The 18,348-nt window shown below is 40.0% G+C and overlaps 2 protein-coding genes across 2 annotated transcripts in view; one reads left to right on the top strand and one right to left on the bottom strand.

The window, feature by feature from the left end:
- The first annotated feature begins 2,875 nt into the window (after positions 1–2,875).
- slc22a16 (solute carrier family 22 member 16) lies at positions 2,876–13,337 on the top strand. The gene is made up of 8 exons (XM_019254129.2): positions 2,876–3,095; positions 3,877–4,350; positions 5,414–5,531; positions 7,191–7,749; positions 8,534–8,661; positions 11,864–11,973; positions 12,220–12,319; positions 12,517–13,337. Exons 1-8 carry the CDS (start codon positions 3,052–3,054, stop codon positions 12,697–12,699), a joined length of 1,716 nt encoding a protein of 571 aa, XP_019109674.2. The 5' UTR covers positions 2,876–3,051; the 3' UTR covers positions 12,700–13,337.
- Positions 13,338–16,099: 2,762 nt separating this feature from the next.
- usta (uronyl 2-sulfotransferase a) overlaps positions 16,100–18,348 on the bottom strand; it is a 52,371-nt gene continuing 50,122 nt past the window's right edge. Inside the window, exons 7-8 of the mRNA XM_010734712.3 lie at positions 18,099–18,256; positions 16,100–18,014 (exon numbers count right to left, since the gene is read on the bottom strand). Coding sequence (XP_010733014.1) covers positions 17,722–18,014; positions 18,099–18,256 — 451 coding nt within the window. The 3' untranslated portion in view covers positions 16,100–17,721. The remainder of the gene's footprint in view (positions 18,015–18,098; positions 18,257–18,348) is intronic.

Here is an 18,348-nt window from a genome sequence, read left to right as displayed (position 1 = left end):
GTGATGTAGGTCAAACTGTAATTTAATGGTACTGGAAGCGATGAGGGAATCCAGAAAGAATGAACCCTGTTATGGACGGGCCTCCATGTAAAAAAAAAAAATATATCACAAAGCTCAGGTTCTGTTGTTTGACATGTGTACATGAAGTGAGTTTGCATGACTGTTTTGTGCTTGTCTATACACAAAATCTGACTTTCATCCTGAAAACTGAGTTACTCAGTATGCCAGACATTTGTTGTGTATGGCACACAAACAGAAACCATGTTTCTGTTGTGGCTTTTTTTTTTGGATTGAACACAAGGTGTTTTTTTTTTCTTCTTCTTCTTTGTTGACCGCATTACACACATTGCAATGATTTCAGGATTTGGCCAAAGTCTGCAGCCATATGGGATGCATTAATGCCTGCTCACTTATTTTTCTCTCCTATCAAAATGAGGTCTAAGATCACAGGTCATGTAGACTTGACCTCAAACAGAGGTCAGGCAGAGAGGCCACTGTTAACTCAGATTAGATACCTTTATAAAGGGGTTGTGCTACTTTGGAGTGAGCTACCGTTTGATTCTTTACTGTGGCATACATGCAGTACAAATGGTACCAATGACAAAGTAAATTGAACCTCCTGGGAATAAGGAGTGGAGTGCAGAGCAACAAGACAATTAACATCCAAATTACAAGAAGCAACGTGTAAACCAAGCACAGGCTCACACAATGACAAAATTGCACACAATGTGATTATAGGCTATAAAACGATGTGAGGTAGGTTTACATGTTAGAAAATTCCTTTTTAGGTTTTGAAATGAAAGATAAAGAGTGCTTGCAGGAAGAATTTACTCGATGGTATCTTGTAAACAAACATCAGGTCTGCTGATACGTGCTGCAGTGTATGCAGGTTTCACAACGGACCGAGTAAAAACTAGATAAAACTGGATTGAAATAGGTTAATCTGCTCAGTAAAATAAAGGCCCTTTTTTTCCTGGAGAAAAACATGCTGAGACCGCTCAGTGGAAAGCAGCCAGTTGTGACAGGACCAGGTGAATATTGGTGTGTGTTTGCTTTCAGCTAGGGCACAAAATACCACCCGGCATAAAAAGTTCATAAAGTCTGATTTTTCCAAAAAAGAAAAGAAAAAATGTGTACAGACTCAAACCCACAATAATCCACGCTTAAAACTTTGTTTGCTTTAATCCCTTCACTGTAATCACATCACACACAGGAAAAACCATGAACCAATAAGTCGCAAGTAAGCCACAAACTGATTTAGTAACTCCACACTGAATAAGAGTGTGTATATATCTGAGGCCGTGAAACAAATCTCCTCAAATGTCTCTCCTCCACACCTTAAACAAACAGAACAGGACATGCATTAAAGCAACCCTCAATAAGGATAAGCACCTTTTATCCTTAGTGACACATGACACAGTTTTATCAGCTTCCTTTTAATACCTCTGAAAACAAGTAAGGATGTGGACAAAAGCTGACAGGTCAGTAGGAGGGAGAGAAAGTCGGCTCCGATGGTCACGAACACACTGTCAACAGTGTGCGCTGGATTTAATACTTCTAAACAGCTACAGTTCCAGATATAATAATAGTTTATAAGCTATAAAATATAATTTTATGGTCTGTGGTGTCTAGCATCAATGTCCAGCATACATGTGGAAGACGACAGCCCTGCTTGTGCTGTCTGATTTATGGCACCAACATCTGTCCTTGCCATTAATAAATGTCTCGTGTTGTAAAGCAAGCCGCTAGAAAGCGGACTACGCTCTCATTAACACGTTGTAAATGATTTGTGTGTCTAAATATAACACCTAAAACAATAAATATACAGAAGATAAGGTTTAATTTGTCAGCATGAATTGCCTCTTTCAATGATACCACTAATGTTTGATTATTTCCCATCGGAGCACAAGGAGCAGATGGTCAGTCAGTGTGATGGCCAAAGCAAACACTCATAGTTTGTAGTTGTAATCCTGCTAAATCCAGCCAAGGCAAGGTGCAGTAAGTCAACACAGCCACAAGTACTGCACTATCAATTATTAATAGGAGCGCTCGCAGAGGCAGAGAAATAGGTTTGGCTTTGAGTTCGAGAGGTGTTTGTGTCAGAAATGAGCACACACACAGATAAGCTTTGTACTGTACATTCTTCTAAACTTGTGTGGCATAAAGGGTCACATGAGGACTACATGCACACACAACTCAGGTCAGCATTTCATGTTGTATCTAGTTTCTGTGTTTTGAGTGGAGCTGAAAATGATTATTATTGATTAGTTCATCACCAGAAAACTAATGATCAAAACATTTCACAGTCTTGTCACATGTGAGAAGTTGCTGCTTTTCTTAAGCTAAATTTATAGTAAATATAATATTTTTGGGGGGTTTGGACTCTAAGTTGGATGAAATAAGCTTAACTCTGAATGAGAAACTCCCATTCCTCATGGTTCATTCTTTACACCAGGGTTAAACCTTAAAAGAAATGCAGCTCCATAGCTACAGAGGCCCAAGTGTTACACATGTGGATGTTATGCAAGGGCATAATATTTACAACAGAGTAAACAGTTTTGTTTCCAGGCTGTTGTCGACATCACTATCTTAGAGAGTTTATCCAGAGAAGAAGAAAAAGCTCTCGCAGGATTCAATCATGACAACCTGTCTGTTTCTGGAAGGACACTTTGCACTTTTGCTTTGATTACTTCAGTATATGAGAATGTGTGATGTAATCAAAGGCCCATTTATATTCAATGTGAACCAGTTGATCTCATTCAAAGAGGTGAAATGATGTAAAACACACACATGAGCAACAAACACAACTTACTTTTTTCCTGTGACGTTCCAAAACATCATCTTTGGCTTAAGCCGCTTGAAAGGGGACCCTGTGTGTGTGTGTGTGTGCGTGTGTGTGTGTGTGTGTGTGTGTGTGCGCCCCTCCTACCCTCACTCCTCTCTGCGAAAGCCAGAGTTTATCACTCAGGATCCGCTGCTGTCCGCCCGTGGAGAGAGACAGAGACGCACCGGGAGCCTCGACGCACAAACTCACCGTGAGGAAAAAAAAAAATGACCGTGGAGCGAATATTCGACGAGCTTGGACATTTTAAAAGGTATCAAGCATTTGTGTTTTTATCGCCTTCGGCTTACTAAGTTGGACTGTTTTCCTCTGCTGTGTGAATAAGTTCGGGGTTATTTTCATCAGCAGCCAGTTGGGTAGTTTTGGAATAAGTTATTTTTGTTCCACGGTACAGACGCGTTTTTTAAAAACAAACACCAAGATCTCATCTTATTTACATTTCATAAGTTTTGCACAATGTTTTTGGGCTACTTTGATATGTTTCTGTTTTACCATATGTCTGTGTTTACTGAAGGAGTCTTCACTAACAGGATGGTTTGTGTTTCTTTTGTATATTTTGTTTAAAAAACCATCTATTTCAATTCTTAGAATTGTGTTTATCTCATTTTTAAGTAATCACACGTGTGCTGAAAGGTTAACAATGGCAGAATGTCATTTGCAGGGAATGTTTCTAATCAAAGTAATAAAAAGTGTTCAATTCATCCCCACAAAACATCCAGTTAATGTGTTGTTTGTGCAGTTTGTCTTGCATAACAAATTATTGTTGTTCCCACCACCACGACATGTTTGTTGTAGAAAGGAACAATTACATTTCAAGACGATCAATCACAGAAAATGTTTCATTCATTTTGACTAATCACTGTAACTCCTGGGCAGGGGCAGCATTGTAAACAATACAGGATTTTGAATGATGAGTTGTTATGGTTACCTTTTTGCAGTTTATCTGTTGAATATGAAATTGCTGCCAAATCTCTTAGAATCTAATCTCGAGCTCTGGTGTCAGCATATTTTTAACACATTTTCTTTCTCTCCAGGTTTCAGGCATGTCTGTACTTTGCAGCTGTCTTCCAGGCCACAGCCTGTGGGATCCACTACCTGGCCTCTGTTTTCTTAGTGGAGACGCCAAACTTTGTGTGCGGCGTGCCCAACATTACAAATGTCCTGTATGGTAACCTGACAGGATCCAGTCTGGAAGAATTCCTGCCATCCTTCAATACAAAGAATGGACCCATGGTGGTGAGGACGACTGATGGAGAACAGTGGGAGCTCAGCCGGTGCCGTGTCGCCTTACGCATCAACCCGATAGACTTTACATACGACTTTGATGGCAACAAGACAGTGAGAGCCTGTGATAAGAACTTTGCTTACGACCGCAGTGAAATTCAACAAAGCATAGTGACGGACTGGGACTTGGTGTGTGAGAAAGAGTGGTTAGCCAAACTGTGCCAGCCCACCTTCATGCTGGGGGTGCTGATTGGAGCACTGCTGTTTGGAGACCTGGCTGACAGGTAAGCAGGGCTGTGGCTGAGAGAGCCTGCCTCTATTATCCCTTCATACATGTAGCCAGAACTTTGTTGCACTTGTGCCTCAGCATTCTCAGTGATTGATGTGTGAGCACAGGACTGAGCGTGCACCCACGGTAACCTCATAAACATGGAGTTGTAGGAGAGGGATGGTGAATGTGATAGTCAAGTACTAAAAGTTTATGGTTGGTGTGGATGATGTTTGGATTACGGAATCAAAGAAAGGGAGAACGAATAGATAAGAGTAGCCGGTAAATACTAGGGCGGATCAGGTGATCTGGTCAAACAGCAGCCAGCTGTTCAGCCAAGACTGAAGCAGTCAGCGTTTAGAAGTAGGACTTTAGTCGGATGAAGGTTTGAGATCTGCCCAACCATATAAAATAGATCCCTCTAACAGAGTTAAGATAGAGAAGGTAAGGATTAAAGGTCCGGTGTGTAACATTTCAGAGGATCTATTTTACATCAGTGTATCTGAAAGTAACAATCACTGTGTCTTTGTTACCCTAAAATGATCCTTTCATATCTACAGAGAGTGGGTCCTCTTACATGGAGTCTGCCATGTCGAACCACCATGTTTCTACAGTAGCCCAGAATGACTAAACTAAACACTGGCTCTAGATAGACCTTACATGTATTTTGTGTGTTTCGCAGCCACCACCGTGGTTTCTTGAAACCAGAGTGTGAAGCAAGGAGGTTGCAATCTGCTGCCTCACCACGAGAGTGTTGGTACTGGTGCCGATGTTTATTATGGATGCGTTCATTATCAGTTCACCTGACTGTATCTTGATCATAATAATATCCACCATGACCAGTGGTTGAATGCTTTTATGGGCTCAGCATCGTCAAGAGCTGTGGCTCTCATTGTGGGGTCAAGTTTAGTGGCTGTGAGTTACACTGAGCAGGTGAACATCTCTAGAGAATATTGGTGTTGGACCTAAGCTTAGCTTGATTGATAAAAAATTGAACTATATAAACAAAACCTAAACAATGAAATGATCCTTTATTTAATGCATTGTTTACTTGAACACGTTGACTCTCTCTCCACCAGAGTTGGTCGTGTTAAGATTCTGATGTTCACCAGCCTCTGTCAGTTTGGACTTGGGGTGGCTGTAGCGTTCTCTGGAAACTACTATTTCTTTGTGGTGCTCCGCTTCCTCCTTGCCATGGTGAGTTCAGTCTGCATATGACCTGCATGTGTGCTTCTGTACTGTGAGTATTTTTGCATGAAATGCTTGGTGCAATTGGGGAATGACAAATTTAATAACAAAGAGTGAGATTATAATCAGAGGAACGAAATTTACGATAGAGTTCATAGAGACATCTAACTTAGTTGATAATGGTAATCCACCGGTGTGCGGTGTCATTTTGTAAAATTTTGTCTATGTTATTAAAACTTGACCAGTATGGCACATGGGAGGTGTCTTACTTTCTGCTTGTACTGTAAACAAGCTTGTTTGATTCATTATGTCCAATTTCTAGATGTTTTTCTCAGCCAATTGCTAACGTTCTCCGTGAGTATATTGGGAAACACCCCCTGTTACCATTTTGTAGTCAAGGTGTTTGCTCCAGCTATGTATAGTTACAATATAACTATGTAACTTTAACTATATATATATACACACTGTATTTCTGCCACATTTCTTTACTAGGATAAAGTTATATTTAGGTTGTGTTAGAGTAACAGCTTTAAAAAATGTAAATAAAGATGTTAGAGGCAGGATTTATATGTATGCACATGCACATTTGTGTTAGAGTAATACAAATTAAAATGTGCAAACACGTTTGCAAGGCAAAGGAAAAGAGTTCTTACGGTAACAAGTCCAAGTTATGCTGAAAGAGCCCCACAGTCTGTCCACTGTTTCACTTCTCTACGTCTTCTACCATCCCCCCAGTCCTCCTCGGCTACAGCTGTTGTTTTTCACATTGACTCTCAGATAGGGTACACTCAGACTGCACAGCGGCAGATTCTTAGTCTTATAAGCAGGGGCTGATTACTGTCATATGTATTACACAGAGATCTGACAACAACTTGTTTATCTGTAAGTTATAGTTTATAGTTTATCAACATAGAAATGTAAATCTAAGGGTAACCATAACTGTTTCATGCCAATGGCCACTGGAGCAAACATGAAAGTCTCTCGCTGTCTTTCACACAGTCTTTTATATATATTTATGTTAAGAGGCTCCAAGGTGCCTAGAGGTTACATGTCCATCCTGTTGATGTTTCTGAGTAACACACACTTTGCCTGCTTCCTGTCTGGTGCCATGATTTCATGTGATCCTGTATGACGTAGGTTTTTGGTATTTCACTGTGTCCATGCATACCTGGTGTACCAAGATCGTTTCTCATTCTCTTTTTTTGCTCTAGTCTAGTGACCCCTCTAATATTGTGCTGTATCTTCATGTCAGTCACTGGTATTGCACTATAAACAAATGATTTGAGTTTTATGAGCTTATATATTCAAGTTGAAAACTGACCAGAAGTTTTTCATTGCTTCTCTTGCGGCCACAGTGGCTCCTGTTTGGTAAAAGTTACGAGTACTGAATATGTGGCCTAAGACAATCACCGTGTAAAATCCCTAAATAACAACCAGACATTGTGTTCCTTGTTTTAAAAAAACATTGTTTTTGTATTTTGTATGTGTTCCTGCTTCAGGAGCCCACATATTCTCTTTTCTCCTCCTCTACAACTTTTAATCCTTTATTTTTTTGCGTTTTCCTTCCTTTCTCTCTCCATTCACCTCTCTCACTTTCCATTCATACTTCCTCTTTCCTCCTTTTATCTTCGTCCCTCATTTTCTTCTTCCCATCTTTGATTTTCTCAGGTGTCCAGTGGCTACCTCGTAGTGGTGTTTGTTTATGTCACAGAGTTCACCGGCATCAAGGTACGCACATGGACCTCTATGCACGTGCACGCCGCCTTCGCTGTCGGCATCATGGTGGTGGCTCTGACCGGTTACCTGGTGCGTGTCTGGTGGATCTACCAGATCATCCTCTCCACGTGTACCTCACCATTCTTGTTCTTCTGCTGGAAGTTCCCCGAGACGCCCTTTTACTTGATGGCCAAGGGCCGTCACAAGGATGCTCAGAACCTGCTGGACAAAATCGCCCAGTTTAATGGCATTGATTACAGGCTGAAGGTGGAGGAGCTCCTGGAGCCAGAGGATAAAGAGAATGGCACAGCTCTCCTGGCAGAGGAAGCTGAGCAGCCATCGCAGCCCGAAAAGAAGCTGTCCATCCTGGATCTGTTTGGTAGCTGGAGGATGGCTGGCCGCACATGCACAGTGTGGGCCATCTGGTTCATTGGCAGCCTGGGCTACTATGTCTTCTCTTTAGGCTCGGTTAACCTGGGAGGAAACCAGTACATTAACCTCTTCCTCGTTGGTAAGTGATTGTCTGACGAGCGTAAAAATGACAACAATGTCCTGCTTAGATCACTTGAGCGTAGGTATATTTGTATATGTAGATGGATTACGTAACTGTTGACGAATTCTTTAAAACCTTTGGTTTTTAAATGCAGTGAGTGGGTTTGTGTGCATTTTGTCAGGTTAACCTAATAACAGACCTCTTCCCATGTAAACATACAGGCCTCTTTGATAGTCCAGTCCAAGTTAAGCTTGGCACTGTTTAAAACTGTCCGCTCTAACTCTACACACTGTTTGTACTATGCACACTAAATATTATGACCATCTCGTGTCATATACTAGTTAGGAGAATATCATGTCATTGGGAGGGCAGTGAGATCTTTTCTGTCCTCCAGTGTACTGCTCTGCTTTTGGGAACGTACAGGTAAAATTACCTGTGAGCAATTAAGGAAAATTAGTAAATAGTTTTCCTGTGGTTTTTCATCTAATGAAGAAAATAAGATTTGTACGGTACAAATACTGCAGTACAAGAACTGTTCATGTTATGCTGCTTTGAAAGAGTTTTCCTAGGTCAATTTCTGTATATAAACGTAAAAGATAATTGCATTACATTCTTTTTTCCTCTTTATACTTTGATTCAATGTGTCTCCCTTAAAGTCCAGCAGGAACTTACTTGGAGACATACAGTAGACTACACTTTGGAGGCTTAGTATTACCAGCATGCCAGCTATTTAGAGAGATGTACAGTATGTCAGCACTCCAATAACCTCTGACCGAGAGATGCTGCGATTGGTTGTTTCCAGGCGCGGTGGAGCTTCCCTCTTATCTGGTTGGCTGTTTTGCAATGGACCGAATCGGCAGGAAGAAGACTTGTGCCCCAGCTCTGCTCCTGGCCGGGGTCGCTTGTATGCTCATCATTGTGGTACCTCCTGTATGTACTGAAAGCGTGTGTTTGTGTGTGTGAATGGCAGATCATATCATTAACACACTTATCATGACATGATGTTGTCTCAATTATAAAGAAGCTGTCCTCTCTGGCTCGGCTATATGCCCTCAGAATAGTGCCACAACTAATATATGTCCCTAAATGCTCATACTCAATGCATGCACAGTAAGATATTTATCAATCGGCCATTAGGTTACAAACAAGGAAACATTTTTACTTGCTATGACATTGTTATCTGACTCTATAGAGACTTTTATGTTAGTTATTTGTTGTGTCTTTGGAGGGAGATGCACCAAACACTTTTTGCTGAGATTGAATCTGAACATCGAGGCTGTCAACTGTTGTAACTAACTCTGTTCTATGAGGCTAAATATTTCTGACTCAGACTCAGAGTTGAAGGAACATGCACTGCAGAAAATAATGAAATAAACTTGTCAAATGCAGGACTTTTAAATACTTAAGTTAAGGATCAAGTATCACTTCAATGTTAAATCACAGTTTCTAACAGCATTTAGGGCATTACACATGTGAGTGACGCTGCTGTCAACAAGATGTGACGTAGAGAATCAGTGGCAAGCCAGAAACGGGAGTTGTAACTGTAATACAGGGCTATTTTTAAAGAACTGAGCAATGGTATAATCTGTGTAGACCATTAACCCTTCAGTTTGCAGTCCTGGCATTGCCTTGGGCCACTGGACCACGGTCAGTACTGAGCCCTGATATATGACACATGCAATTTCCACTGTGTGTGTGTGTGTTCTAAGCTCTGCCCTAAATTAGCACTGCTTATGGTTGGGTTGGCAAACAGGTGGTACATAATGTCCAAGTAAACATCTCTTTTGACACTGAGAGCCATTGTGAACAGAGCTTTCAACAAACGTGAGATGAAAAATGGCAACATGGAGACGGAGGAGGCCGCAAAGACGAGAGTCCATCCAGCTATGTTTTTTCCTTTCTCCTCTTTCTGCTCATGTCACCGCAGTAACTTTTATTAAGACACGACTTAATGAAACTCCATCTGCAGGCTGGCATAGACTCCCATGTTACTTATACATGGACAAATCTTACCATACCAACAGTCTCTAACATCACTAAATATGAGAGTTAGAAGAACTAACAAACACTTCAGTGAGTAAGTTAAATGCATGAATTTGTGTACTAGTGACAAATCTACATACAATAGACATTCTTTTGTTATCCAATCAGACCACTTCATGCAGTTTAGAGCAGTATTATGACAAGGATATCTTATCTTCCCTTCCTTCCTGTTAATGGTTTCACACCTCTCCTGACAGTTACATTGTAAATGCTGTACAGTCATCTTGCACTTCCTCAGCCATGTTTTGATAGTGTGTCAACCTCCTACTGTATCTGTGTGTGATGCTGTGTATTTTGCTATTGGGTGTCTATTTATCTCCTTGTATCCAGCACATACTATATGTGTGTTCAGGGCATAGAGGATTTAATTTAGATTTTTCTTTAAAGAAATTGTTTAACATTTAGCAGAATTTGCTTCTCTGCTGAGAGTCAGATGAGAGTACCTGTAAAACTCACTGATCAACACATTATACCTGGTTTATAGTTTACTGAAGTAAACTGAAGTGTAAAGTGTAAAAACAATTCACCGTTTTATTGTGGGATTTGGGAGTTGCTGCTAAGTGAAGCTTACTGGCTGCTGACTAATCTCAGAAAGTAAATCAGCAGTTTTCCCAAAATGTTAAAACTTTCACTTGTTGGAACATTTTCTCTATCCTCGCGCAATTCACAGAGGCTCCTTTTCTCTAAACCAGCCTGCCTCACCACGAACCCTACTGTGTTAACTCTGACCTAAGCCTGTTCTTGTTTGACTTGAATTTTACACAGAAAATTCAAGTCAAACAAGGTCAAAATGAGATCATCTGCTAATGAGCCACTGTTGAGAGTTTCACTCTTTTCGGCATAAGTCACACTCTTTGTACATGCTGTAGATCTTTCTATACAACTTTGCACAATGTGCTCCTCTGTTCTGAGCCCCGAGTTTCTATCCACACTTAAGTTAAGCAAGTGTTTTCATAAGTTTCTGGATTTGCAGTCAAAACCTCATTCTGTCTCACATGCCTGAGAAAGTTCTGGTAACAGTCTCCCTTTTTATTATGGTTACTCTGAGTACTCTTGCTTTCCAATGCTATGTTTGTGCTGTATTAATGAGGGAGTTACAGTAACTCTCTAAAGACATAAAACATTCATACTTTTACCTATTTCAGTCGCTGTTCTCACCCCTCATCTCATTTATAACAATTAGATTAGATTCAGCTTTATCGTCATTGAACAAAGTAACAGGTACTTGGACAATGAAATGCAGTTGTCACCTTTTCTAATCACTACACAATGTTTACACATTATTAACAAGATGTTGCAAACACACTATAACACTGACTGCTTAACACCAAATATGTTAAATGAATGAACAGATTTACAAAGTCCTACAAAATAAGAACATGGTAATTCAAGCAGAAATGTTGGGATTGTTGGACTGTGTCCAGCAGTTCAAAAATAGCCTATGTGACGCAGCTCACTTTCCAAGAACATTTTTCACATTCATATGTAATATCTTATCTTACACACTGTCTAGCCGCAAGTCTCATTCAGAGATGTGAATATGGTGTTTAACAGGCCAAGCAGAACCTCATTCTAACTGTGCTGTTCATACACGTACTCACATAGTCATATGAAACACAAGCATATAAAACTTTAAACGAAATGGATATAGTATTGACAACTATTAAATATTTAAACAGTGGTTCCCATGCCACAAAGTATAACAATGAAGTAAAATAACAGGCAAACATTCCTTCAGTTTATTAGCTTAATTGTGAACTTTAGTTCATGTCAGTGCTGCTGACATGAACTAACCCTAACCCTAACCCTAACCCTAACCCAACCCTAACCCTAACCCTAACCCTAACCCTAACCCTAACCCTAACCCTAACCCTATTAATAAGGCTGAAGGTCAAGAGTCAAGTTGTTGTATTTTTGTGTATGATGATATCAGCTGTAGTATCATGTCTTACAACCTTTTATAACAACATAGTGTGGAAAGACAAACTAAAGTTACTGTTTATACTATATAAATATGGGATGAACTTGGGAAAAGTTCTTGTTTCTTACAGTCCAAATGGTCTTCTTCTTCTTTCCCCCCTTTCCACAGGACATCGAGGTACTGGCCATCGCTCTAAGTATGACAGGGAAGTTTGCCATCGCTATTGCCTTTGGTCTCATCTACCTGTACACCTGTGAGCTTTACCCAACCATCATCAGGTAGGAACAACCAGAATTTATCAGGGAGTTAAACAAACCTCAAACAAGGAAACCTCTATTTTTATTTTTTTTATCCCAGTCTTAACAGTGTCTTTCCATGGCAAAAAATATGATATATGTAGACTTTTTGATCATGCAGTTATGTTTCTGTCAGAGAGTTTACAGTAACTGATTCTTCTTTATATAGGTAGTGGTAGGCCTCACGTCTGTACCCTGACGTCACTAAAATATGTCTTCTCCCTGCAGGTCTCTGGCAGTGGGTAGTGGCAGTATGATGTGTCGTGTTGGCAGTGTGGTGGCCCCCTTCTGTGTGTATCTTGCTGATGTCTGGGTTTATCTACCTCAGGTACTTTTGTCTGCCTCTTTTAGTTTGTTCTCTCAGGACAACGAATAACATTCATGTTTAATTACCTCTCATGTCCATTCTGTCACCTTTACATCTTGTTTCCATTTGTCATGGTTTATCTACGAGGATGTCGTGGCAGAAAAACAAATTTTAACTTTAATATTCTTTTTCCATTATTCATCACAACCCCCGTGTAGCTAATTGTGGGAATCCTGGCATTCATTATCGGAGTGCTGACGCTTATGTTGCCTGAGACCCTGGGCAAACCTCTAACAACCACCTTGGAAGAGGCTGAAGCTTTGGGACGCGAGCCCAGCAAGAAAAACTCAGCCCTGGGCAATAAAGATGCTGAAGACGGGTTGGAGATGAACCAAAATTAAGCCAAACCCTGAGTTGTACACTGCTGGAAAACCAGAGAGACAGACGTACAAAGAGAATCTTTGGAAAGAAAAGTTAAATAAAGGAGAAGAGGCGACATCTGCCAAAAACAAAAATAGTAACATCATCATTGATATAATGGATTGTTGAAAGAAGCTTTTTTCAGACTTTACACAAATGTAACACAATATGGTGCAAAAACAGTTTGTGAATTTAATGATCAAGAAAAGAATGTGCTATGTCTTCTCTCGTGTGTGTGTGTGTGTGTGTGTGTTTGCGTGTGTGTGTGTGTGTGTGTTTGTGTGTGTGTGTGTGTGTATTGTGTGTTTCCAAGACCAAGGAAATGTGAAGTATATTAAAGGATCATTTCAGTTTGTGAAAACTTTGGCCCATTATTTTTCTGATAACTTTGTGCTCACCAAAGCAGTTACTGAGATCTGGGAGCACTTGGACACAGTAGCCAGGCTTTAGTTGATGGTGGAAGCCAATGCACAAGTCACGGCATGCACAGCAGGTCAAGTTCAACTGGAAAATATGACGGATGGTTCTTCTTTCTTTCACACTTTCAGATTAGCTCAGCTAAATCTAGAAAATCATCTCAGATCTTAGCAATTAACTTTGAGAATACAATGCTGTAGGACTGTTAGCCAAAAGGCTCCAAGTTGTAATAAACTGAAATTATCCTTTAAATCAAATGAGCATGAATATATTAGTCATTCAACAGTTACATCATTGTTTACTGTGATTTAATTACCTCTGAAACAGTAACTATAAGTGCAGATCATGGCTGTGCTGTACAGTATGAGTAATAGTATTGAAACATACAGATGCAAACATATACTCTAATGCAACACATCTCATTTCCATGATCTGAACAAAGAAGTGGTTTATTTTTAAATCACCTTTTTGTTATTTTCAACTCTTTGTTTTTTTTTTTAATCTCAGGGCATCTACCATTACTGTGAAATTATCCTAGACATGCCTTCTACTTTCACACCCAGTTTGACAGTATTCATCTTGTTTAGGCCTTTGCTTGGCTTTTAACTTTGTTACATGCAACAGTTGGTATCCTAGATTTCTACATGCTTATTCTATGTATGCAGTCTAGATGCTGGACATACTGATGAAAATGTATATAAAGTAATACAACATTATACATGTTCAAGAGTCGAGATGTGATCTCCAGATATTTGGACCAAAGGCAGGAATGAAGAAAGTGTGGTGTTTTAAGACAAAAAAAAAAAAAAATCCAGACAATCAGCTGATTTGTTCGATCATCATGTGATGAAAATTCTGAACAGTTTCAAATCAACAGTATGATTTTTTTTTTGTATGAATTTGTTAGTATTATTTTTATTTTTATGTCATTATGGAAAAATAAATATGAGTTTGCTACAATAAACTTTTAAATACTGTCTTGGATATTTGTATCTGCTGTAACAACTGCAGTTTATTACTGAGAAAAACCTTGTTTGATAACCTTGAGCAAGTCTCTCCCTCTTTCTCTCTCTCTCTCTCTGGCTGTCAAACTGGGGGATTCAACCTGGTGCTGGAAAGGTAGGGAATCTATTTTTGTCATACGGGGAATATAGAGCAGCTCTTGGAACAGCCCACCAACATCAGCTTCCTATTCGCCAGTGGAGAGGAGGTCCACTCTGCCTCAGAGCCAGCTCCATATGCACCACCCAGCATATGAACAAACCTTCTGTGTTCAACTTTGGACAAAAACACTCTGTAGATGCATTACCAGTGTGTGTGTGTGTGTGTGTGTGTGTGTGTGTGGATAGAGAAGTTATGCACTTCAGTTGAACCCCAACGGCCAAGCTGCTAATGTGAACTTCCAGTTCTGTCATGATACTGAGGCCCCAAATAGTGTGTTTAATTTTGGACACCATGGTGTGAAGACTGTGTCAGGAATACCCCTCCCTTATGTGTGTGTGTGTGTGTGTGTGTGTTTGTGTGTGTGTGTGTGTATATATATAGTTGTGAAGACCAAAATGAGCTGCAAATCTGAGTGACACATCTTTGGAAAGCCAGGACTCACTTTTTCAGAGCGCTGTTTGAGGGTTAAGATCGTATGTGTGTAGAGTTAAGGGCTTGGGGATGTGTTAATGAAGGTCCTCACAAGTATAGAGAACAGAGGTAAACTGTAGCAGTGCTTCTACTGTAACATTTAATACTGTAATAAACACACACACACACACACACACACAGTGCAAACCCCAAACCTCCAGTATTATACCATTTTAAAATTATTATTTAGAGTTTTAGGAGATGTTTTAGAAGTCCAAAAAGAATAAGTTTCTGTATCAACAGAATATCAAGACAGAGTGCTGACCCTTGTATGTTTTTATTCGAGTGAAGCAGTCCAGCAAAAATGGAAAGAGGACACCATTTACTGGTCATGGCTGGGAGTTACATCAAACTAAACATTTCTTTTTAAAGATAATCTTTTTTGGCCTTTTCAAGCTTTATTTGATAGAGACAGCTGAAGAGTGACAGGAATGCGGGGAGAGAGAGACGGGGAATGGCATGCGGGAAAGAGCCACAGGTCAGAATTCAAACACTGGGGTTCTGCAGCAAGGACTGACGTTTCTGAAATAAAATTTTCCGAAGGGTTATCCAACGGTTTGTGTATTTTTATTTTTATTTCAAAGAATGAAATGTCAAACTAAAGTTATTTATAACCAAACTGTTAAGGTTGTGTGGTTATTACAGTTCATACAGTTGCTCTAAACCAAGGCAAGCTGCTGTTTTTGCAGAGATGCTTTTTTTTAATATTTAGTAAGCAATTGATACTTCTATTCTTCTACGTTTCTGTTTGACTACCAGAATATCTTTGCTGGTGATGTGTTTTACTTTACATGTCATGCATCTTGTTGCTTTCATTCAGAGAGGAAAAACTAATTTTCTAGGTTTCTAGGTTTTTCTAAGTTTACAAGTAATCAGTGATAAGGAACTGCATAATTGATGCAACACCAAGGTAACAAACAACACCCCTGTGTCAACACAGCATTTATCACCAAAAACTGCACTAAAAGTCTTGAAACCAGACCACGATAAAACCTAAATAGAGAAGGAGGACCTGACATGTTTATTATTTTTCTGCTATCCTGACTGGAGCAGGGAAGATCATTTCTCAACTGGGAAGCAAGAGGGAAGATGAGTTGAGGTCAGGTGGAGTGATGGACAGGTTGCTGCAGGGAAGAGAGAGCTACACGTAGCAGGGAGAGCAAATGATGGCGTGGACCAGGGTCTGGAAACCGCTCCGTTCGTAGCTGCCTGTCAATCTGAAGTGTGTAACAGCATTTGAGCTGTTAGCCAGGTTGAAAAATAAGTCAGGCTGCAGCATTCCTGATAGAGCCGAAAGGTTATAAAACACAAAGTAAAGGAGAGACAATATCTGCAATAGTTAGAGGACATTTATTTTGAAGACTGTAAAATGATGGGCTGCATTAGTTGTTGTTAACCAGTTTTCAGCTGTTGATATAATATCCCGTTCCAGACACCCTCAAAATGCCAAGAATAGTGTCATAGCCGCCAGAAACCAAAGATAGAAATGATTAAGTTATCAAACATTTTTTTTTTCCTTCCTGAGAATCTTATCTGGAATGCAAATGAATAAAAAATAATAAATTAAACTGGCAAAAAAAAAAAAAAAAAAAAACACTGAACACAAACCAGGACAATGAAAAGGTACAGACAATGGCGATTAGGATGGTAGAGTGAAGTACGTCACATATTAGCTTATGGTTACTGTTCTCTGGATGGTTTTTACACGAGTGATGAAAAACATGCACTCGGAATAGCTGCTGGAGAATTAGAGATTAGTGTTACCCAGGGATGATAACACTTCACACAAACCCCTTAAACAGTAACACGATCCTATTTGAAATTAAACATGAATCAGTATGCAGTTTTGTGACCAAATCCCCCATTTTGCTGTAGAATATCAGGAAAAGTCACCTCAGAGAAAGTGCAGTATATTCATACAGTTTTGTAATGCATCGCAGTAGAAACATTGGTATTTGGCAAATTCAATCTTTTATACTTTGGATTAAAACAAACTGCGCTCCGTATATATATGCTTTTTAGTGTTTGACGCTTACCCCAGCCTTTATTCTCAACAAATGACCTGTTCCAAATAATAAATCTATGATAAAACAGACTGCTGGTTTGGTCAAACTCAATCATACATGCACACATAGCTGGAATTCTCTGAATTCATAATTGAGTGCTTACTGTTCAACCCTCATTTATACCTAATAATATCTTACAAATTAAACAAAATGTTAAAATAAACCAATATCATAACAACTGACCTGACTCTGTCACAACTCCGCTGGTTGTGCACAGAGCTTCCTGTCAGTTAATGGAACTCTTAGTGAGGTTTGGCACTTACAACAGTCCTAAACAACTAATATACAAAAAAGGGTTTTGGTACTTTCTTTTTTTATTTCCCATTCCAGCTTTTAGGACATTAACCCTATCATAAAGTATGAAACTCTTTCTTGGGCAATGTCTCTGATGTCCTCTCCTACAGTAAACACTCCAGCGACCAACATTTAGAATATTTCCAAACATATTTAACTATCCACATTTCGCGCTAATCTCTCCTGGAGATTACAACAATGATGGATTTCTTTTTTTTTTTTTTTACATAAATGAACCCAAAAACAAGCTCAAATTAAAACAAAACTTGAGTCACGCAAATTGAGTTTAACATTATTTCCCACTGTCCTTGGTCAATTTTTAAATAGAGCATTCTGTCCTTTCAATTACTCAACCTCTTTAGTCCTCAGTGCTGAGCCTGTCGTGATAGGAGTCTTTTGCAGGTGGAAAACAGAGCCCGTACAAACATGAGCATCAGGATCCGCACACCCCTAAACGCACCTCACTTTTCTTAGGAATGCTGAAAGATGGGGGAATGCTCCCCTTTGCCCTCAGGCTGCTTCCAGCTATATCCAGCCAATTCTAGCCAATCAACTTGTTTTTGGCTACATCCACTGTTCATCAAACAGCCCTTAGGGATGGACCAGCCAGCTGTTGGCATCCTCCAGGTCTGTGTCCAGCTCCTCGTCTTCATCCAGAGGCTCCGGGGTTCGGAGGGCCAGCTCTTGAAGGAAAGCAGGTGAATAGGCAGTGGGCTGGGAGACAGACTTGAGGCCAATTTTTTTCTTCATGAGGTGGAACTGGTCACGGATGAAGTTGTAGAACTCATATTCGTAGCGCATGCGGTGGTACAGCACCTGCAGGGCCTCCAGAGTCGGGGTGTGTTTACGTACTGTGCCTGTCATGTTTCCCATCTTCCTATAGTCTGCAGAAAGACCAAAGGGAAGTCAGCTTGACAGGAATCCAATCAAAGAATCAGACAACAACACGCGCAAAATGTGATACCTACCAGGGCTCTTGTAGATGTTGAGTACTCCAGTAAAGTAATGAGGTAAGAGCCTCTCCAACAGAAGCAGGACATCCTCTAGCTCCTCCAGGATACCCACAAGGAGGTAGTTCTCCAGCACATTCTGTTTGGCCCTCTCCAAAGCCCATACTCCTGGCTCTCTGGTGGAGAGAGAATGAAAATGAATGAGTAAGAGACAGCAACAGAGCACGTGCACAAGTGAAATATCACCAGCGTCTAAAAGTGGAGTGTT

Source organism: Larimichthys crocea, chromosome XI (assembly GCF_000972845.2).
Source record: "Larimichthys crocea isolate SSNF chromosome XI, L_crocea_2.0, whole genome shotgun sequence".
NCBI lineage: Eukaryota > Metazoa > Chordata > Actinopteri > Sciaenidae > Larimichthys > Larimichthys crocea.
Note: the sequence above shows the minus strand (reverse complement) of the source record. Positions and strands in the feature narration are given on the sequence as shown.